Source organism: Arthroderma uncinatum, assembly GCF_011692745.1.
Source record: "Arthroderma uncinatum strain CBS 119779 chromosome Unknown scaffold1, whole genome shotgun sequence".
Lineage (NCBI taxonomy): Eukaryota > Fungi > Ascomycota > Eurotiomycetes > Onygenales > Arthrodermataceae > Arthroderma > Arthroderma uncinatum.
Window position 1 is genome coordinate 2,269,950 of NW_022983863.1, and position 21,819 is coordinate 2,291,768.

The 21,819-nt window shown below is 49.4% G+C and overlaps 5 protein-coding genes across 5 annotated transcripts; 3 read left to right on the forward strand and 2 right to left on the reverse strand.

Annotated features, from left to right (window-relative positions):
* Positions 1–24: 24 nt before the first annotated feature.
* On the forward strand, positions 25–4,778 carry GIQ15_00700 (uncharacterized protein; the record flags this gene model as incomplete). The annotated part of the gene is made up of 8 exons (XM_033548117.1): positions 25–73; positions 122–435; positions 528–713; positions 775–3,072; positions 3,143–3,586; positions 3,648–3,894; positions 3,953–4,203; positions 4,260–4,778. 8 exons carry the CDS (start codon positions 25–27, stop codon positions 4,776–4,778), a joined length of 4,308 nt encoding a protein of 1,435 aa, XP_033409068.1.
* A 1,546-nt stretch (positions 4,779–6,324) lies between these two features.
* Positions 6,325–8,683, forward strand: GIQ15_00701 (oligonucleotide transporter; the record flags this gene model as incomplete). Its single annotated transcript, XM_033548118.1, has 2 exons — positions 6,325–7,140; positions 7,214–8,683. The coding sequence occupies 2 exons, from the start codon at positions 6,325–6,327 to the stop codon at positions 8,681–8,683; spliced, it is 2,286 nt and encodes a 761-aa protein (XP_033409069.1).
* Positions 8,684–9,612: 929 nt separating this feature from the next.
* Positions 9,613–11,662, reverse strand: GIQ15_00702 (SH3 domain-containing protein; the record flags this gene model as incomplete). The annotated part of the gene is made up of 3 exons (XM_033548119.1): positions 9,613–10,173; positions 10,226–10,450; positions 10,649–11,662. 3 exons carry the CDS (start codon positions 11,660–11,662, stop codon positions 9,613–9,615), a joined length of 1,800 nt encoding a protein of 599 aa, XP_033409070.1.
* A 3,031-nt stretch (positions 11,663–14,693) lies between these two features.
* On the reverse strand, positions 14,694–15,807 carry GIQ15_00703 (cell division protein kinase 3; the record flags this gene model as incomplete). Its single annotated transcript, XM_033548120.1, has 3 exons — positions 14,694–14,709; positions 14,788–14,909; positions 15,025–15,807. 3 exons carry the CDS (start codon positions 15,805–15,807, stop codon positions 14,694–14,696), a joined length of 921 nt encoding a protein of 306 aa, XP_033409071.1.
* Positions 15,808–16,733: 926 nt separating this feature from the next.
* GIQ15_00704 (uncharacterized protein) lies at positions 16,734–21,762 on the forward strand (the record flags this gene model as incomplete). The annotated part of the gene is made up of 8 exons (XM_033548121.1): positions 16,734–16,769; positions 16,860–16,952; positions 17,016–17,101; positions 17,176–17,864; positions 17,922–18,369; positions 18,432–18,537; positions 18,597–19,792; positions 20,430–21,762. 8 exons carry the CDS (start codon positions 16,734–16,736, stop codon positions 21,760–21,762), a joined length of 3,987 nt encoding a protein of 1,328 aa, XP_033409072.1.
* Positions 21,763–21,819: the final 57 nt, after the last annotated feature.

The window sequence follows — 21,819 nt, forward strand, 5'->3', positions numbered from 1 at the left end:
CTTATATCTCCGTATCTCCCATACATGGCAAAAGTAAGATTGAGTACAGTTCTGATATTCCTTTTCTTGTATCGTGAGTTGGTTGGTTGTTGCATTTTCAAGCTGAAAATCACAATTTTAGAGGCAAGCAAGTCAATCACGCGCGAAGGAGATGCACGTCATAGTTTCACCACGCCCCAAACCCGCCCATATACGAACAACGACCGCAAACAGCCCCAGAGAGCTGCCTGTAACTGCATCGAAGGCCACCTCCCTCACGCCCTCGCTCTTCATGCGCAACTGCAGGGTTCTATCATTATCTGCAATGGTATAGCGCGGCACCTGAACCAGCGTGTCCTGTCCCGCGACGTTGCGATGCGCACCGTACTTCCAGGCAGGCCTGCGCCAAAGCTCCAAGCTGTCAGCACAGCTCTGTGGGAGGGCATCCGTGTAGTTGTAAGTGATACAGCCTCCCAGCGCGCATATTATCCTTTATCCGGTGCCTTTTTGTAGCTTCTAGTGGCCTGGCTGACCTATGATCGTGATAGGTGTATATATCTGGCAATGCGGTCGTCATACTCGGTGGCCCGCAGAAGCTTCTACAGACCATCTATCTTGACGATGTCGACTGGCTCTCCGCGGTTAATATAGACGAGGCTTCCGGGAAGATTGCAGTGTGTGGAGGACAGACTATACTTGTTTACAAACCGTCGAAAATCCGCGACAGAGTCGAGGTACGATGTCACCCTTGCTCCCTCGCTGGAATAATATAAAAACCTGCTAATAAGCACGCAGTGGAACCTCCAGTATACCTTTCGTCGTGATGGTGCTGATTCCGGAAGCGATAATGGGGAGATCAGGACGCTGTCATGGGGTGGCTCTGGAGAGCTGCTGACAGGCAGCAACAGCCTCGTTCTTTGGCATTTTGACGATGACACTCCACATGCCATATGGACAAATAAGCTGGCTAACAGAGTTAAAATTGCCCAATTCTCATACGATGCTGGGCTCATTGCTTCTACGGGAGACTATGACCGGCTCGTGAAAGTATGGAGACGGCTTTCGTTCGGCTCAGACGAGGCGCGGTTCGACGTTACCTATCTACCGCATCCAAGTGCTGTAACAGGTATACACTGGCGTCGATCGCATCATATAGACCAGACGATAGACAATGTACTATACACTATATGTGCCGATAACAAAATACGAGTATGGGCACCGATGGATCGCCATGCCTTATTGGCCCTTCAGCTCTGGAATACCATTGATATGGAGGCTTCAATTCAACCACGATACCCTCTTAAAACAGGAAACGCTAGCAGTCGATACGGATTCATTGTTGATAGCCGGGATTTCTCCCTTGCTACTGAACGTGCGGTGCAGCGCGGGCCAGCGACAGAAAAGGACAAGTTCGCCCTTGAACACCTCATCGAAGCCGCTACAAAGAGCCCGGAAGTGTGTGTTATCCTTGATGGGAACGGCCACATGTGTGTCTGGGGTTTGGAAAATGCAGGCTGTAAAACTCATTCGGAAGCGAATATTTTCAACATCGCGCACATCGAAGGGCTAGATCTATCCTCCGCATTGGGCAATAGCCCAACAGGCGATTATGCCCAGTTTTACCCATTCGCCGGTGGTGTATCTGATGCGTCCTTTACCGTCCTCGCGCACTATTTTGATGGGCGGATCGAATGGCTAGACTCCAAAGTTGACGTTTTATTCGATCCTACGCCGAGGAAGCGTCGATTGGTCTCTCAAGCCATATGGTCTGGACACACAGAGTCAATAAAGAAGATAGTTCGAACACCGAGTGGAAAAGTACTCAGTTCACGTACCAATGACAACAATGCTGTCATGTGGCGACAGAGGTCAAATAGCGCTACGGGCTCCGTACTTGTGCAACAAAGTTCACTTAACTGTGATATGCATATCCACCGAACTTGCCTGCTTGAAGATGGAAATTTTCTAGTTAATCTACACCATAATGGCGTGTCGATGTGGGATATTCGCTCCTTTGAGGCAAAGATGATAGCGAAAAGCGATTTCCATCTGAGCAGCAAGCCTCTTTGTGTCTTGCTCATCCCCACGTCGGAACCTTGCACTTCTTACATTGCAGCTATAGGAGCTGATATGGCCGGTGTGGCTTGGGAAGTTGAGCTTCCTACCAACAGTACGGATCGAGGCCAGTCGAAGAAAGATACTACCCTTGTTCTACGAGAATTTTCAACTTTCAGCCTCGGGTCAGACGAAGATGTTGCTTACATCCTCCCTGTTGACCCAGCAGGCTCCAAGCTCCAGGCCTCCCACTCACTAGATTTGTTTGCAACGGATATTGCCCTGTCCTACTCGCATAGCGGTACAATCAAGACCTGGACTGCTAAAGTTGACAAATCAAAGCGAAAAATTGACTGGCTTCTGACGGCTTCCGTTGAGACCGGAATCCCCAATCCTTCTTTAGCAAGTGCCGGTTCCGTGCGAAAGGCAGCTCTTGTAGATCAAAACCGAACACATTTGACTATCTGGGACACAAACAGTGCACAGCTGGAACTGGAAGAAAGCTTTGAAGAACATGATATCATTCAAGATCTCGATTGGACTTCCACTCCTGACACCCAGTCTATCCTGGCTGTCGGGTTCCCACATAAAGTCATTCTTCTCTCGCAGTTGCGATATGATTACCTTGACGCCGGACCGTCATGGGCACAAATTCGAGAGGTTAATATCGGGCGTCACACGCCTCATCCGATCGGCGATTCATGCTGGCTAGGTAACGGAAACCTTGTCATTGGCGCCGGAAACCAACTCTTCGTACATGATAAATATATCGAGGCGAACAATCGATGGGTCACCAGCCTCCGTTTACCTTATCACGAGGAGACACATTTCGATTTATTCGATGCTGTTAGCCGACTGAATGGACCGCTACCAGTTTTCCATCCCCAATTTCTGGCGCAGTGCATCTTAAGTGGTAAAACCAGCTTGGTGCACTTGATATTAACCAGGCTACATCAGAAATTGAAATATGTTACTGATGGTGATGATATTGGGGCGTTTCTAGACATCCCACTTGATGATATATATAACGAGGTTTCCGTACGTATATACAAAGTTTCCCGGTCCAATACATGTGAAAACTGATAGTCAAGCTAATCCTTATCGCAAGCCCATACAACAGATAACATATAAGGAAATGAACTCATCCTATGCTGGTTTTACGATGGATGACGAACCTCATGTGCTAGATGAGGCAATAGCAACTTCACTCAACGAGTATTTGAAAAAAATAGCTCTCCCCCAGCTGTCTTCTAAAGAACAATTTCGCCTTGTTGATACCGTCGAGTGCGTTGCGACTGTTGAGAAACATCGACGCTCAATGGACGTTAATGCTGCAAGATATCTACTCTTCTTTCGCCAGTATATGCTTCGAAAAAGTCAAGGCTTCCGCGAAGAATTTATGGTTTCATGGCGAGAAATCGTTTGGGCCTTCCACAGCGGTAGTCACGAAATCCTTACAGATTTGGTTGGCAAACAATTCCACGGCAAGATGCTCTGGGAACAAGCTAGGGAAAGTGGTATTTTCATGTGGATCACTGACACTAATGCATTGGTATGATTTCCCCTTCTACTTATTATTATGTCGTATATTTATTAACTGTGTGTATGGTTAGCGTTCGTTACTCGAAATTATTGCTCGAAATGAATACACCAAAACCGACGAGAAGAACCCTATCGATTGCAGCATTTTCTATCTTGCATTAAAGAAAAAGAAAGTCTTGCAGGGTCTTTGGCGAATGGCAACTTGGCACCGAGAGCAACCAAACACTTATCGGTTCCTGTCTAATAACTTTAAGGAGACTCGCTGGCAGACTGCGGCGCTGAAAAACGCTTTTGCGTTGCTTGGGAAGCGAAGATTTGGTGAGACGTCGCCCTAGATCTAAACACTGCCTTATGAGATTGCTAACTTTTACGATAGAGTACGCTGCCGCCTTCTTTTTGTTGGCCGACCACCTACGAGATGCAGTAAACGTTTGCTTAAACCAGCTTCAAGACGTACAACTTGCGATCACACTCGCTCGCGCATATGAAGGAGACGATGGGCCGGTTCTAAAGGAAATCCTGGAGGATCGAGTTCTCACCACGGCTGCCACAGAAGGTAACCGGTGGATGGCAACATGGGCCTTCTGGATGCTCAACAAACGTGACATGGCTGTCCGTGCATTGGTGGTGAGTGTTTTCTGATTTTTGCTATCGTTGGCCTGTACTAACACCTTTGGCCATAGACGCCCATCGAAGGTCTCCTCCCGTCGACTCCTGGGTCCCCATCGAGTCCCGGCCAAGTAGCCCTTCAAGCTAAATCGTACCTTTCCAACGATCCAGCGCTCGTTGTCTTGTACCAGCAGCTGCGCGAAAAGACTCTACAAACTCTCAAAGGTGCATCCAGGATTTCCGCCCGTGAGGAATGGGAGTTTGTCCTACGCAACGCACGTTTATACGACCGTATGGGCTGTGATCTTCTCGCCCTCAACCTAGTACGAGAGTGGGAGTTCCTTACTCCACCCTCCGCAAACGACACGGTATCGAATCGGCTATCAGTCAGCTTTATGGAAGACTCCCGGGATCCACGCAAACTACTTAAACGCAGAGGGAGTCTGGTCGTTGCAGATATGCATATCGCACACGATAAGAAAGAGGACGCTGGGAAGACAGAAGCTTCCAGAGCTGGTTCCCAGCAAGCAAAAAATGCCACTCAGTTTCAAGAGCCAGAGTCAAGCTCGCTGCTCGATAGCTTCGGATTCTAAGTCTACCTACGATACTATATTTTTCTTCCCATTATATTTATACTCTTTGGATGCATATGGGCTGCGATTGTGTGTTAATTTCAGTAGGAGTTTTAAGGATCATCGAGCCTGGGAGGCCGCGATTATAGTGTGTATTTATTTGGCAATGTATAGTAGGAATATTGATGACTTGGTTTCTCTCTTTCTCTTTTAGCAGTCGTGAGAAGGATGTGACATTGTATCAACGCAAGCGCGACTACATCTCCTGTACAATGCCACTATATCAACGACTATATTGAAACCTACCCAACCCAAGACATCCCTGCGTATCCTAGGACGGACGAAGTATAAACGAGCCTGAGGAAAATGCAACAAGAGAGGTTCACACAGGTAGAAACGTTTATCTGTTCGCCCGGGCGGTAGATTTGACGATATTGCGCGCCCCTGGTAGTGGCACAGGCGTGCCAGTATACTCCAGTTGAGCTTATAGGCGCCCACTCAGTGTACGTTGCCCGAAATCCCCCATGGTCAGCGTTAGGGGGGACCGCTGGATGTTCCACGGACGTGTAGCGGAGAGCTCCATTGACATCGATATACACTGTCTGGTCTATGGGGCTGTCCTTTTTCCAGTGAAGACCGAGTATCAGCTAAACGACAAGAGCAGAGCCAAAGACTGCACATTTTTCGCAACATACCAACTTGTTCATGAGCCCATGGCCGTCCTTGAAGTGGGTAACCGGATAGTGATAGCCTGCGTACCATCTCGTGCTTGTCTCGCCGCCGAGATAGAAGGCTCCTTCATAAGCTTGAACTGGCCACTGGTAACGTCCTGTATTGTTGAGATATTCGCCGAAGAGAGTGAATTTCTCAGGCATGCTTCGAGGAAAAGCGGCAGCCAAAAGGGCAAAAAGGGGTATAAACAGTATTGATGCTGGAAGTTTCATCTTGAGAGATATCTAGACAGACTTCTAGAGACTGAGAAGAGTAGACTGACTTCAAGGCTCGCAGATCTGAAGAATATGGATCTCCAGCCCCCGAGGATGAGAATAGATGATATATATATGCATATATATCGACTACATCCGGACTCGTCTTACTCTTCGCGCGAACAGAAGGCCATGTAACCTCTCTACAAAGAAACCTGGCTGTGTAAGTGTTCGAGAACAAAGTAAGTATCCTGTTCAACCTTCTATGTATCAACGATGGTATAGTCTCCGAGCAGGTCTAGGCTGTTAACATGCCGGCGGTATAGACCAGGAAGATGCTTCTATATCATCTATCAGCAAGGAATACGAGATAGGTTCGTGATAGAGATGCGATATTACGTCAACGCGCCCTATTTCCCCAATTAGTCAGCTCGCGATGGCTTCAATTTTGAGGCCCGCGATCAACGGACGAACAGCCAATGCGAGAGCAGACTTGCGCCTGGGAGAACTGGCCGGCGACAAGTACGGGAGCATAGCATGGGCTCTCTATATACAGGATCCCTCCCACCGTCGCCCATCGCACGATCCTGAAAGAAAGAACCTCTCCGCCACATACCTCAACCGATATCCCCGGAAACACCATGGCGGGCGAAGGCGACACGCTCAGAGCAGAGGAAACACCGGAAGCCCGCGAGGGACAGGATGGTGAAGACGAAACCTCGCCCAAGACATCTCCGCAGAGCTTCACGCCGCGGTCGTTACTCGTTGGCCTCGCAATCGGGACTCTGATAACGTTCTCAAACACCTACTTCGGCCTCCAGACGGGATGGATCAGTACCATGGCGATGCCGTCGTCCCTGATCGGCTTTGCCGTCTTCAAAACACTCTCCCGCCATCTGTCCTTCCCCTTTACTCCGATCGAGAATGTCCTGATTCAGACCGTTGCCGGGGCCGTTGGAACGATGCCGTTGGGCTGCGGGTTTGTAGGAGTCATCCCGGCATTGGAGTATCTACTTCGACCGGGACCTGACGGTGCGATGGATGGGAGCGATGGCGGCGACGGAGAAGGCGGTCCCTTGAAGCTGACGTTCTGGAAACTGGTCGTCTGGAGTCTGGGGGTCTGCTTGTTCGGAGTCGTCTTTGCTGTACCGTTGAGGAGAGAGGTTATAGTACGGGAACGGCTGAAGTTTCCAAGCGGAACGGCAACGGCCCTTATGATAAACGTACTGCATGGCGCAGGAAAGACAGACGAGAAGGGCAAAGGGGCTGCAAGGGATTTGGATTATTACACAGACAGTCGAGGGGAGCGGGAGAGGTTGCTAGTGTCTAGTCATCTAGAAGATACTGGGTCTACGGCTGTTACACCGGAAGATCTTGAGACTGATAGAAGACGGAAGAATGCATGGAAAGCAAAGATCAGAATGTTGATACTTGCTTTTGGTGTATCCGCGCTCTACGTAAGTCACACATCATCGTCTCATACGTTGATCGTCCGCCTTTTAATTCTGACCAAAAAAAACCTGTTTCTAGACTCTCCTGACCTACTTTGCTCCCATCTTTCGTGACCTACCGATATTTGGGCTACCGTTGGCGCATAAATGGCTGTGGACGCTTAACCCTTCCCCTGCATACATTGGCCAGGGCATCATCATGGGTCCTTCGACATCCCTTCATATGCTACTTGGTGCCGTACTTGGATGGGCCATTCTGTCACCACTTGCAAAGCATAATGGCTGGGCACCCGGTCCAGTTGATAACTGGGAAACCGGTAGTAAAGGATGGATTGTTTGGGTCTCCCTTGCGATCATGCTTGCTGATTCAATCGTCAACCTGGGATGGCTGGTAATTCGGCCGCTCGTTAACCACGGCCCTGGTTTCATCGTTCGTCTTCAGCATGACTTTGGACGAAAACGGTTTTGGAAACGCCTTTTCAACAATAACTCCTCGTCCCGCCAGGGCTATGCTGCTCTGCACGAACAGGGCGGCAAAGCTGAAGATTATGACGCCCCTCCATCCCAGCTTATATCCAACCGTACCGTCATGATTCTCCTTCCTCTAACATTGATCCTTAACGTGATATGCATGCATATAAGTTTTGGAGACCTCATCTCCCCTTTCCTTTCCACGCTCGCGACTCTCCTGGCCCTCGTGTTATCCGTAATGGGTGTTCGTGCTCTGGGTGAAACAGATCTCAACCCCGTGTCTGGCATCAGCAAGCTGACCCAGCTCATCTTTGCTGCAGCCACACCGGCCAGTCACCATACCCGTCGCAGCGCAATCATTACCAATCTCCTCGCCGGTGCTGTCTCGGAGGCTGGTGCCCTACAGGCCGGTGACATGATGCAGGATTTGAAGACGGGACACTTACTTGGCGCCAGCCCTAAGGCACAGTTTTATGGCCAGGCAATCGGCAGCGTTGTGGGTGCACTTATATCCGCTGGTGTCTATAAGCTTTATGTCCACGTATATCCTGTTCCTGGGCCGATGTTCCAGGTACCAACGGCTTATGTATGGATATTCACTGCGCGGCTAGTTACCGGTCAGGGGCTGCCAGAGATGGCATGGCCTGCTGCCGGCATTGCCAGCATAGTGTTTACTATAACTACCATCCTAAGGATTGTGGGAACTGTGACAAGCCCCGCTGGTGGAAAGTCTCCTCAGTTTGCACCGTGGCGAGCTTGGATTCCTGGTGGTATCGCCGTCGCTGTTGGGATGTATAATGTCCCTTCGTTCACGTTGGCCAGGGCAATTGGGGGCGTCGTTGCGCTGGTATGGCAATATCGCACAAAATTAACACGGGATGCCCGCACCTTGCAAATACCGCAGGATCCTACTACTCAAAGGAGTCAGGGGCAAGAGTCACCTAAATCTCAGGGCGATGAAGATGAAGATGCAACATCGTCGACAATTGTTATTTTGGCATCTGGCCTTATCCTTGGCGAAGGTATTGTTAGCATTCTCAACTTGGTGCTCGCGAGTGCGAAAGTTCCGCACCTTTGATCTCGATTGTTCATGCATTACATGGACGAAGTTATAGTTATACCATAGATTTCGGAGATACCCATGAGCTCCGGCTCCTATATTGCCCCGTTAGGGGATGGATTCGCCCTGGGAAAGATTAGAATGAATACCTGGATACCCTTTGTCTTTCACGGTTAGAGTCTATTGGTTGCATATATATACAGCAATGATGCATTTATTACGGGAAGGCTTAACAGTACATACACATTAGTCGAGTTTAACAAACCGGCGCCGTTTTTTATTATTCCGTGCCATAAATTCTTGAAAGAGGGAACTATGTATATTTCTATACCATATATCAACATCATATGTCCGAACAAGTCATTATAAAAACCCACCATAATATTGTAATTAGAGAGCCCCTAAAAAGGGGATCTCACTAGCTATTGAAAAGGATCTTTCAAAAGAGGAACGCCACAGCTTAAATGTATAACTGCTACTCTAAGTGTATAACATGAAACGCTATATGGTCAGGACACATCAAAACCATAGCAATAGGTACCGGGCTTGAGCAGTATAGAAAAAAGTCTGTATACAATTGGGCGACGAGATAAAGCCATAAGAAATAGGATAGGCTAAAAAAAAAAAAGGTAAATAAATACAACACCGTGAACTTAGATTGGTAACTTTGAAGCAAATGTAAGCACGGGCCTGAAAAGCGAAAAAAAGAGAGGTAAAACATATCCGGGATATCATCGCCATCGCATCGCCGGTGAGAGCACGTATGCATATATGATCATGGCTACAGCCCACATAGATATAGCTAGATAGGTATGTAGATGTTCATTTCATGTACAACCGTTAGCTCGAAAGGGAAAGGGAGAAACTAGACATTAGAAACATTCAAACCATGACACAAAATCAAGGGGATAAAAAGGAAATGGGGAATTCGCGTTGGAAAACAAAGTCTACGACTCCTGACCTGGAATCGGTTTACGGCTCACAGGTCCAAGTGACGGTGGTGGGCTGCTTGTTGGCTCCGGTTTCTCTGCTGGCTCGCTCGAGACAGTAGTGGGAGCTGGTGCCGGGGCTGCAGCGGCCTGCCCGGCGCTATTACTCCTTGGTCTTTGGGCAGCGGGCATAACGGGTTTCTCCATTCCGCCGGGTCCATATGGGCCAGGGCTCATTGACCGAGGCTGTGGGATACGCGGGCTACCACCAGGGCCTGGAGATAAGGAGCGTGGGATCTCACTGAATTTCGGTTGCGGTGGAGGGTATGGACGGTAGCCTGCGTTAGGGGAGGCAGGGCGGCCGTTAGCGGGTGGGTTGAAGCGTGGACCATTGGGGTTTGGGCTGCCATTTGGACCGGGGGAGTTGGGGCCGCCGGCAGGGGGCATGGGGCCTGGACCTGGGGCGCGTTGGCCGGGACCTTGGGGAGGACCGCGTGGGCGAGGACGGACAGGGCGGGAAGAAAGACAGGTTCGTGGTGCGACACCTTGCTGGGACTGGTCGAGACGGACGCAGAGAGCCTAAGTCAAGTTAGTAAAGTACATGGATAGGTGGATGGGAAAGACTGCATACCCAGCCGTCATCATATTCGTGAAGCATGCGAACAAGTTGGCCAGCCCTGAGGGACAGTTCATCGTCCATAGAGGGATTGAAGTCAAGCTGAATACGGTACACATTGTTTGGGCCTGGAGGAGGGCCACCAGCTGCTCCTCCTGCTGGCACTGGAGCGACACTGACGACAGAGGCAGATCCGGTGCTCATGGCGGGGCTTGGAGGTGGACCATTGGCAGCCGGCATCTGTGGAGGAGCAGGTAGCTCTTGCTTCTGTGTGTGATCATTGGAGGCAACAGAAGCAACGGCGGCAGCACCGGCAACACCAGCAGCTCCAGTAGTGACAGCGGCCAGGGCAGTAGCGGACGCAACGACGCCGGTGTTGACAGTGCCTTCAGGGGACACAGGTCGGCCAACGTCTGATCCAAGGCTCGGGGTGCGAACCTGGAGAGCTCCTGGAAGTGCTCGTTCAGCTGGAGGCGACGAGGGCGCCGAGTTGGGGTTATCAAAGGGATTGACCGGGTCATTGAAAGGATCAGAGTTCGTAGCATTGTGTGACTTGGGCGGCGGGAGAGGGGATGCTGGGCCGGGGCCGTCCGTCAAACTACGCGAACCATTGGTCGATGGAGGGGGAGTTGGTAGAGCACCAGAGACATTCAGCATGCCTGGAGCTTTGGCTGCTCCTGGTTGGTTTCTACCGAAATCTGGGGAGAACTGGGTCACAGGGCGGATGTTGAGCTTCGGCGCAACAGGAGAAGTGGTAGAAACAGATGGTCTTGAAGGAGGAGGTGGTGGGAAATTCATGGGGGTATTCCTGAAAGACTTTTCATTATCAATCTCCTCCAATTCCTCGTTTCGCTTCCGTTTGCGAATGAAGAAAAAGATGGCACCGCCGATGATTGCAAACAGCGCGATGAGGCCAATGGCAAGACCAGCCTTTGCGCCAGGGGACATTCCTCCAGCGGCAGGGGCAGCAGTAGCCGAGGGAGAATTCAATCCTGTTCCCATAGCGGCATCGTTCGAGTTCGTCAGGGTAGTCCGTGTAGGGGTCGATGTATAAGTTGTGAAATCCCTATCTCTGCTTGTGGTTGTTACGGGGGACGAACGAGAAGAAGAAGACGACGACGACGAAGAAGAACGGCTGGTCGGAGTAGGTGTTGAGGTTGGTTCCTCCTCCTCACTGGTTTCAGTTGGCTTTGGTCTTCTTGTCGACCTGGTGGGAGTATGCTCCAGAGGAGGAAGCAGGGTAGGCGGTGGGTGGTCATCTTTACCAGTCGCAGTCGAATAGCCGCCGATGGGTCCAGAGAATGTCGGTTTGGCCGTCACATAGATGACAGAGGTGATGGTCGCCGGTTGATTCCCGCCATTGATGATGTTGTCGATATTGTCGCGGATATCATCGATGATATCGCGATTAGGGTGTTTTCGAGCCCTATGGCTATGGCTGTGTCGCGTCATGATGAAATGATATATCAGAAAACGGTCGTGAATTCAATTCTGGCTTGACGTAATGCAGCAACCAGTGCGCTCTGAAGAGGACGGGATCGATAGAAGTAGCTGTTAACAGACAGCCATCTGTTTCTGCGTCGAGATCAATAACAATACGTTGAGTTGCGTGAGATTCGAATAGCTTTTTGAGCGAGCGACTGATCGTACCCCTCTATAAAGCGTTTAAAAGAGTGAACGGAGTATGGATAAAAGAATGACTGGGGGCAGCGAACAAAGAGAGAACGTCGAACGTCGACAGAGTAAAGAACGTAGTGGCAGCGTCGAGCGTCAGGAGTAAAGAAACTAAAGCGCAACGGAAGCGAAGCGAAAGCGAAAGCCTGGGGGAAGGAGGAGACTTTCATGCCAGGGCATCCCAAGCCTGGAGATGTATTTTTGGACACTAAGAGAGATTAGCGGCGGTTTAGTGAACCAGCTGAACCAGGTCAACCCATGCGCTACCCATGCGAGCGAGCCCGTATCTCCCCGGCTGCTTGAGTAATCACGCAAGACACATCTCGAGATCGGGCTCGCATCGATCGATCTCATGGAGTATGTAGTAAACAGTGGCCATGGAAGCAGGAACTGACAAGCGGTCCTCCGTATCTCGCAGCACTCTCTCTATCATGGCCATACTCTCAGGCTCCCACGCTCCCGCGCTCCAGAGTCAGTTGCATGCGATGCCTCGGTGTTGGCGTATTTTATTAATTAAACATCGGTACGAGGTGGCCAGGGTCGTATCACCCCTGGCGCTATCCCAGTGGTGGCTTGGAGGAAGCTGTGACGGCGTTGGTGCCTGGCGCCTGCCCCGATATGGAAGCATCCACACGGCTGATGGAGCAACACATGTGGCCGCCGTCCTGCGAGACACGTAAATAGTTGATTCGCAATGCACTAACTGCCATGTCCATATAGCGATGTTTATGAAGATGATGACCGTACTCCGCAGTATGCTTGATGATGTGCATCAGGAAACAATTTGGTGCCGGTTTTTCCCACCCCTTGTCTGCCGTGTTTTGTTGGCTGTCGATCAATACGAGCCCGTACGAAAGGGGATCCAGTTCATCGTCAAACAACGGGGACCTGGTGTGGCCGCGCCATTGGTCGAAAGGTGCTCGATTAATGTTTTCCCCTCGATCACTGGGGCCGCTAATATATAAAATCTGCGATGTTTCCAACCGAAGCCGTACGTTAATTTGAGAACGTCAAGCGAGCTCCTACCACCAGTTTGAAGCCGCATGTTGAATAATATCTCTGGTTAGGACTCTTCAAGCCGTCTCAGGGTGCTATCTCAAAGCCACGGCCAATACACAGCCCCACCCCATGTCTGTTGAAAGTTGGAGAAGACTTGAAATCCTCTTGAGGGAAAAGCATATCTCCCAAGCTCATAATGCCATACAATGTCTGCCCCGCCAAATACCAGATGTTAGCTGCGACCAAGAGGTTTCACCAGCGCATCACACGGACGGACAGGAGAGAGAAGCGCGTTTCTTCTGGAATATCATCGTTACCGTCCTGAGTCTTGAAGGCAACGAAGAGGTGTCACGAGTGGCAACTACACCGATCTCAAGAACCGGCAGGATGTTTGTCTTTGTTGGGGTCCCCGAAGACTGGCTCACTAGCACCTGAAGCTGCGCTATTTCCTCAGGGCCCGCCACCAGCCAAGTTACTCACTGGAGGGTTGAAGCTTAGCCGCCTGAGATTCGGCCTCAACATCAATGAAGTAAGACTCGAATCCCCGTGCGAATTCGGCAGAGAGAGCAGAAGCTCTTGCGGATTAAGCATAACAGCTGCTGTTATGCTTGCCAATTTCAGAATGGTAATAACGCGACTGTCCTATTGACGCTAATTGACTATACAGGTTATACCGTTAGTTGAATATTTTGTGAGGTCTCATAAGCCCATAACTGGACCTATAATGTATCATTATAGGTCTAATAAAGACCCTCTCTCCTGTACCTTAAGCTTGGCCTTAAGCTTACCTTCATTTACCCTTCCGGATACCATCATAAAGGGGGCAGTGCTTTACCTGATATCATCTGGTAATATGTACGGAGTGGAGGACCCCCAAGGACTCGTGGTAAGGACCTTCGTTTCGTATACCATGGCAGGAGATTTATCATTCAGAAATCTCCGGTAGGTCGACGCATTTCCTGTTTGTGGTAGTCTCCAAGATGGCGCGTACTTGCCTTGACCCATCCTGGACGACATTATAAGCTTCGCGTGCTTCTTCCATCAGCGTGTCAAAGGTCCTCTCATCTTGCGGAGAGGGTCTAAAACCTCATAGCCAGCATTATCTGACATGAGGAGGAGTATCAGTATTGGAGTCTCAATCGTTTTAGTATAGGGTGTATTTATATATACGATGCATGCAGAAATGGAATCCTGCTTGTTGACTGGCCTTTGGTCTTTCGGGCTCGTGGTTTCTGCTGTATGATGACTCCAGGTTGCTATAGAATTAGGAATCGCGGACTCGCTTTCTTTTCCGCAAGACTCCCTTATTTACCTAAGCCTAAGCATATGGCAAAACGGGGCGCGAGACGGAAGGTCAAGGAGGAGTGTAGGGCTAATTATTTGGACAAACTTAAGGGTATAAGAAGTAGATCCCAGACCAATGTAAGTGGGTTGTGGAATTCTTGTATGTATAGAAATTATGATGCCAACCCACAGAGAGAGTGCTATTATTATGTCTAATACGCGAATAAACAGCCTAAAATGCAAGAGAAGCACAGAGAATATGCAAAACCGTTGGATATAGATCTTAGATGTCGTCTTGGAGAAGTCCAGAATTTCTAGATCAGGAAGGTAAAGTCACATGATCGTATACTATCATGTGATCTGGCGCTGGGAGTGCAAGAAATTAAACAGATTATCTAGATGCAGGTCAAAACGATCCTCATTTAAGGCCGTATAATCAATATCGATAGATTGATTTCCAACGAGTTTCTCGCTAAGAAAAGAATTGATGTTTCAATGCCTGTCATCCCAGGCTGTTAGCAACTTCCTAAGCCCCAGAGTCTCTGCACGTTGTAAACATGCATGTATGGATAGATGAATTACGAACCTTGCAGGGGCTAATCCGATCCTTGCTCTCGTACCTGACCAACTGCCGCACCAGGTCTCGGCCGGCGGGCGGTGCCTGGCTCAGGATTTCCTCCCACGGTTTTGCAGGATACTGCTTAAATTCGATTTTCCCCCAATCAGGCAACTTTTTCGCAGACTACAAGACGAATCAGTTAATTAGACATGGCAATTTCCGGTGTATGACGGAGGGACCAGCATGTGAACCCTAGGGCGGAGGCTTGCTAGGATGGGGTTGGAATCCCTACACATACCGGCCAAGACTCAAGGCTCGGTGTTCCCAGGGTGGTAAAAATGGAATGTATTAACGCCAGCTCACTGCCGAGCTCGCCAGCGTCGAATAACGTCGGATGGCCTGACAGGCTGATAGCCTCAGCGACAACACATCCAGCAGCCCACAGATCAAGGCTGGTGTCATAATCCTTCGCTCCAAACAGTATCTCAGGTGGCCGATAGCATGTTGTTCCAACATCAGTTATCTTCTCGCTAGCTGGTTCAGAAACCACATCCTCTGGGTCCCAAGCGATGCCAAAGTCGGCCAGATATGCCGGGCCCAACGGTCCGCGGAGTAGGATATTTGACGGTTTAACGTCACGATGTATAACACCTAGTGAGTGTACATGGTCCAATCCGCGAAACATGTCACGCAAATGGGACTGGATCTCTTTCTCTGAGAGCTGATTCTGCTGCAGCAGCTCGCCCAATTGACAGTGCATGTATGGAAATATAAGAACAAATCGCTGACCCGGTTCGTGCAAAGTGTCCAGCAGCGGAATCACATTGGCACTTGCGCTGCGGCGTAGTATTCTTGCTTCGCGCACTGAATCATGTGGCGGTTCCATCATTTGCGGAACGGTGACCTTTAAAGCCACGAGATTGCCATCAGAATCTTTGGACTTGTAGATGGTTGAGAACAGTCCATCATTATCATGCAGGGCCTTCTTGTAGGGTCCGATCTCCTGTCCAGGTCGAGGGTCACTCTCATAGTTCCGTTTTGCTTCTGATTCTTGCACAGGCTCATCGTTGGCCCGCTGCATTTTCACAGAAGCTATAAGTGCCTGGCATTTATCCAAGTACTCAGCCTAGAAGGTTGAGAAGGTTATATGATGGCGGCTCAGTGTAATTATTGACATAGGTAGTCGGCTTTCTTCCTTACCTTGGAGGAGGCAGTGTTAAATGCATCGGCTTCCCTTTTGGTCCCTTCTGCGTGTCCCCTGAAAGAGTCATCAGAGCTTGCAAAGGCGTGGCAATATGCTGAGCTCCTATAAACCAGTTAGTCTTGCCATACATACATTTGGATAGGGGCCACATATTGTGTAACTTGCAGTGCTGTGACATTAGCCAGTCGCTCAGAAAATCCAACTTCTGATCTCCAATCTGCTTCTGTGGCCATGGCGGTTTATGATATGAAGGCTATCTCTCAATCTACTTATGACCTGTGATAGCTCTGGATATATGGTGGAAAGCACCTATCCAGCAGATAGATAGATGTCTTCTCTATGTGAGCAGGAGGGACTGACGGGTATCTGCTTCATGCATTGAGATCTGGTCTAAATTGACAGCATCAATATTCCAGCCTCTAATTCCACCTCTCACTCACAGATCTGTCATCCCTTTGAACATCATCCCTCTTTGCTATCAATTCTATGCTCCAAACCCTCTGTTTAATGGCTTCTTCCCCAGACTTTCTGCAGGTGGCAAGATGAAGACACGTGATGCCTTTGTAATCTCAACTTTCGCGATGTTCTCCTCATTCCAGCTATCTCATAGGGCTGTCTCATCCTCCATCTGACATTAAACGTTGAAGTCAGTCGCGGAGCAGCAGAGAAGAGCAGTCATTCATTCAATAGTCACTCTTAACTACAGGCTGAGATATCTCCTTACCTCTCTTGTTCTACCCGGACGTCGCCGAGAAACTATACAATAGTTCTTATCTGCAGCCAAATTATGAAACGCGTTTGAGATGGAACTATCGCGACAAGAATATCCTGCCCTGGCGGTAAGTTGGAGCATCTAATAGCCGTCTCTGAGAATGCCTTTATATTCTCATGTACGATTCATATACTAACAGCACGGTTATGGGGAATAGGGCGTATTGCAACCTAGCCAAGCTGTTGCAGTTGTGACGGAGCGATTGCGGACAGTTAATAAGCTGAACACAGATGTTGCAGACTGGCTTGCGGTACTTTCTATGCAGTTATGGTTGCCGTTAATACCGGAAAGCAGGACACTGATATGCAGATAGGAACGACGCCGTGTAGAGGAAGCATACTACCTCGGCCTTCGAAAACTTGCGCGGAGACCACAACCGGAGTCGGGACACGCATTGGGGTATGATATCACCCTCAATAGCACACATATATATGTGAGAATAACTACTGATTACTGGCAATGTGATATGATAGAGTCTTTGATGTACCATGGCAACGCATCCTTTCTTCGACGGAGTCCATGGCGCAGTCGCACGAAGCCCTGGCCAGTGGGATCGAAACGGACGCCGAAAAGCCTCTCAGAGAATATGAAACTAAAAATAGTGACATGAAATCAATGGCGTCGATTCAAACCGATCTTTCATCCCTCGTCAAGACCCTAGAAGTCGCACAGAAGAAACTTGACAAGCTCAAGGACAAGGGGCCAAAGTACGCTGCAAAGGTGCCCAGCGCACAGGCAGCTGTGGATGATGCCAGGACTCAATGGCAGTCTAGAGCACCATTCGTGCTGGAACAACTGCAAGCTGTCGACGAACACCGTATAAACCACTTGCGCGACATCCTCACCCAATACCAGACTCATGAGGCAGACCAGGTCGAGCGCAGCCGCCAGGCTGCAGAGAACTCACTCAATGCTTTGCTAAATATAGAAGCAGGCGAAGAGATTCGCGCATATGTTAGCAAGAAGAGCGGAGGACGGCTGCCGGCTGAAAATGCCCCTTCTACTCCTGCTGCCTCTTCCGCTAGACAGGCGACACCAACAAGCCCTAAACCAACTCCGCCTACAGTGATGGAACCGCTACCATCGCCCCCAAGGATTCACGATGATGCCGCCAGTCAACGCTCCGGCACATCTACTCAACGTCGCCCAAGTCTCCAACAAGGTAAGACTGTACATTGTTTCCCTCATGCACCTGTCACATTCAGCTAACACCTCCCAGCGCCTGAAGCACGTCATACTGCCTTCGGTGGCTTGAAACGACTAGGAACTGTCATGGGAAGACGGAAGAGCATAATTGTTCCTAACGCTGGACTTCCTGAGAAGAAATTTCGATCTCCTTTCACTCCATTCCGCCGCGCCGACCCATCGCGCAACTTTCACCAAATGGACGAATCAGACGGCCCTAATGGCCTAGAAACGGTTATGTCAAGGGAATCTCAGAGGCCATCGTCGTCTACTCATAACGACTCGGCGATCATCGAATCTCCCCCTCCAACGGCGACGGCGACGAATGGTATCCCCGAGGAGCCAACTATGAAAGAACCAACAGCAACGAATGGGGAGCTTATTGATGCGCCTGCTAAATCTCCTCAAGTCGATGCCGAGGGATACTCTCAGCGACCGGATACCGAAGATGAGATCACACGAATCCAGAGGGAAGCTTCTGCGTAAGTTTACCATACTCTTTAACCCGTATAAACAAACGCCAATAGTTTTAACATTTCATTAGTGTCGATGATTCAGGTATCAACTTAACCATTCGGGACCAGCCTATTCCAGAGGATGAAAGTGAAGCGAAACAGGCATTGAATCAGGTGGCGAATACCTTGCGGCTTGTATGTACATATCACAATCATTGCTCAGTTTTCAGATAACTAACTTTTCATCTTAACAGAAAGCACAGCAATCAGGTGTTTCCCGCGGCCCTGGAACAGTTCGGGGTCGTCGAGACGTACGAAATACCATATTCGTTCCTCATCCCACCGTACCGGACGCTGGAGTCAGTGCCGATAGCCCTGTGCCAGCCCTGAATCTAGCTGCTCTTGCTACTCCAGGGTCACCAGACATGCCAAGAAGCGCAACGTTAGCTGAAAAGTCCGTCCAAGAGGATCACACTGTACCAGATAATACGTCGATTCATTCATCACAGACATTACACAGTCTATCTGGGCCCATAACACATCCTGATCTACCGGAAGCCGGATTAAATGTTTCCATAGTGGAAAAGTTAACTGCGATGATATCCGAGGGGACGGTTACGAGATCATTCGTCGTGGGTGAGCTTGCTCTTGCATACAATAGCAACTCATCAGATGAATTTAGCCCAAATACGCCGCTTATCCGCCTAAACAACTTCGGTGTTTTGGAACGAGTTGCTGCAAACCCGCAGTTTATTACAGAGAAGGCGTCCAACCTAACCGCTGGTGATGATTCCGAGAAAGGCATGTATAATGTCCGCCTAGCATCGATTACGGGACCTGCTCCCACCGTTGCTTTCAAATACCAGGTCCATCTCGATTCTTCGAATCTATCATCATACTGCCCTGTCATCTTTACTCCCGTCTGGAACGAGGAGGAGTTTCAAGCCAGCGTCATTGTCCAATATTCACTGAACCCGCAATTCTTATCGACTAATTCTAACGCATCAGTCGTCCTCCACAACCTACTGCTATCCGTAAATTTGGACATATCCCACGTCGACGAAACTACGATGCGCCCCCGTGAAGCTGCCAGGGCGATCGGCGCCGCTATGCATCCAAGCACCGGCGCTGTCTTCCGCCGTAAGAACTCATCCGTTACCTGGAAGATCCCCGAGCTAGAGGTTGGGCCTGGCCAGGAGGGTAAGTTCCTTGCTAGGTTCACGACGTCAACCTGCTGGCCAAAGAGAGGCAAGGTTGAAGCCAAGTTTGACGCTACCTGCAATGACAACACCTCAAGGCTTGGAGTGAGTATTTTCTCTCCTGAATCCGCTGCACACGCAGACGATAAGAGCAAGGAAGACGACCCATTCGCGGACGAAAGTCTGAATGCTCCGGCATCTACGGGCACCTGGACGGAACCTTTGACCGAGCGTAAACTTGCTGTTGCAAAGTACGTCTCGGCATGATCCATCATTGAGTTGAGGCTAGTTGGTAGGGAGTCACACTTACCGCTTGCGTGCCACGTACATTCGCTCATTTCCCTTGAATCCCTTTTAACATATACCCTTGGAGACAGGTTCAGTTGTAGACTCCCATGCCATTACTGTTAAGCCAAGCCCCCTCCGGTATTACCGTTTTGCCATATTATGTATTCTTCCTGCTATGTATCCTTTTTTGATAAATTAACAAGTAGACTCTTTAATCATTAAGTTGTTGACCATGATGCCCAAACGAATGATGTTCCTATCATATCTTGTGCTTTTCTAGCCTGCAATACTTAAATCGTGCTGTCGGCCATAGGTACTCTGTGTCATTGATAATCTTGGGCTTTCCCAGATTTATTACAGTTAGTTGGTCAGTCTAGCCGGCTTTTCGGCATATATAATGTAGGAGTTTGACCACGTATTTCGGCTTGTTTTCCCCAGTAACGCCGGCTGACCAAATATTTTGTTAGATGGTTCTGCATATAGAGAAAGTATACATCTCTAGTTATGCATCACCGTTACCATTGTAATTCGGGTCTGTGGCGCTGTCAACTACAGCTTAGTTATTATACTTTGATCCATTCCCCTGAACCGTATAAATAGCTACGGAAACCCGTTCCTGGTACCATATAAATACTATCTAGAGGACACTTTTGCAATGATGGATGAACAAACACTACGATCCCGTCTACAAGCTCAAATATCAAATCTAAAGGACGAGATTGTGAAAGCAGCTCAGAAACTAGTAGCTGCTCCCTCCCCATGCCCGCCAGGGAACACCACACTAGCAGCCGAGGCGGCTATCAAGTTGCTCACAGAAGGGATCCCAGATATCCAAATATCCCGTCACGAACCCGAACCTGGAATTGTGAATATATTCGCTTGCATTTCGAGCGGCCGTCCAGGTAAACGCCTCATATTCAATGGGCATCTAGATACTTTTCCATTAGGCACGGATTTGAACTGGACTGTGCCTCCAGCAGGCGGCCTGGTGAAAGATGGCCGGCTCTACGGACGAGGAGTCTCTGATATGAAAGGCGGGATTGCCGCATCTACCATCGCCGCGAAGGTCCTGTCTGAGAATCGTGAGATGTGGTCTGGTGAGATCGTACTTACGCTGGCCGGTGACGAGGAATCAATGGGCACACATGGCACCAAGTGGTTACTAGATAACATTGAAAAGGCGACAGGTGATGCCATGATATGCGGCGATGCTGGATCACCTAGGATCATCCGCTTCGGCGAAAAAGGGTTCGTCTGGGTCGACATTGAAGCTGTTGGCAATCCTGCCCACGGAGCACACGTTCATCTCGGTATGAATGCAATTGATCGTCTCCGCAAAGCATTGGATGCAGTGTATGGCCTTGAAAAGATCCCCGTTCCCGCGCCAAAGGAGGTCTGCGATGCCATCAAAGCAGCTAGCACAATATCTGAAAGCCTTTCTGGAGCAGGTGAATCGGATACCTTGCAACGCATAACAGTCAACACAGGCACTATCAAAGGCGGCATATCCCCTAATTTGATCCCAAGTTCTGCGGTGGCCCAATGTGATATCCGTATTCCAGTGGGTATCCCAACGAGCACCGTATCAGAGAAGTTGAAGGAAATGCTTGGTCCCATGGAGGGTATTTCATGGCGTATCCTACGGAAATCGGAACCAAACTATACCTCGCCAAACCATGAAATATGTAGATTGGCAGAGGCAGTGTCGACTGAAGTATTAGGCCAGCAAGCCATCCGCAATATGCGTGTCGGAGCATCGGATTCAAGATGGTATCGCGCTGCAAATGTCCCGACTGTGGTTGTTGGATGCACACCGAATAATATGGGTGCAGCCGACGAATACGTTGAGATAGATGAGCTCCATAATATCTCACAGATCCATACTATGATCGCCTACGACTTTTTGAAGAATGAAGCAGGAGCCTTAGAGTAAAAGTACTGACTTTGGAGGATATTCATATCACCCATTTAATGGAGAGATTCAAGCTGT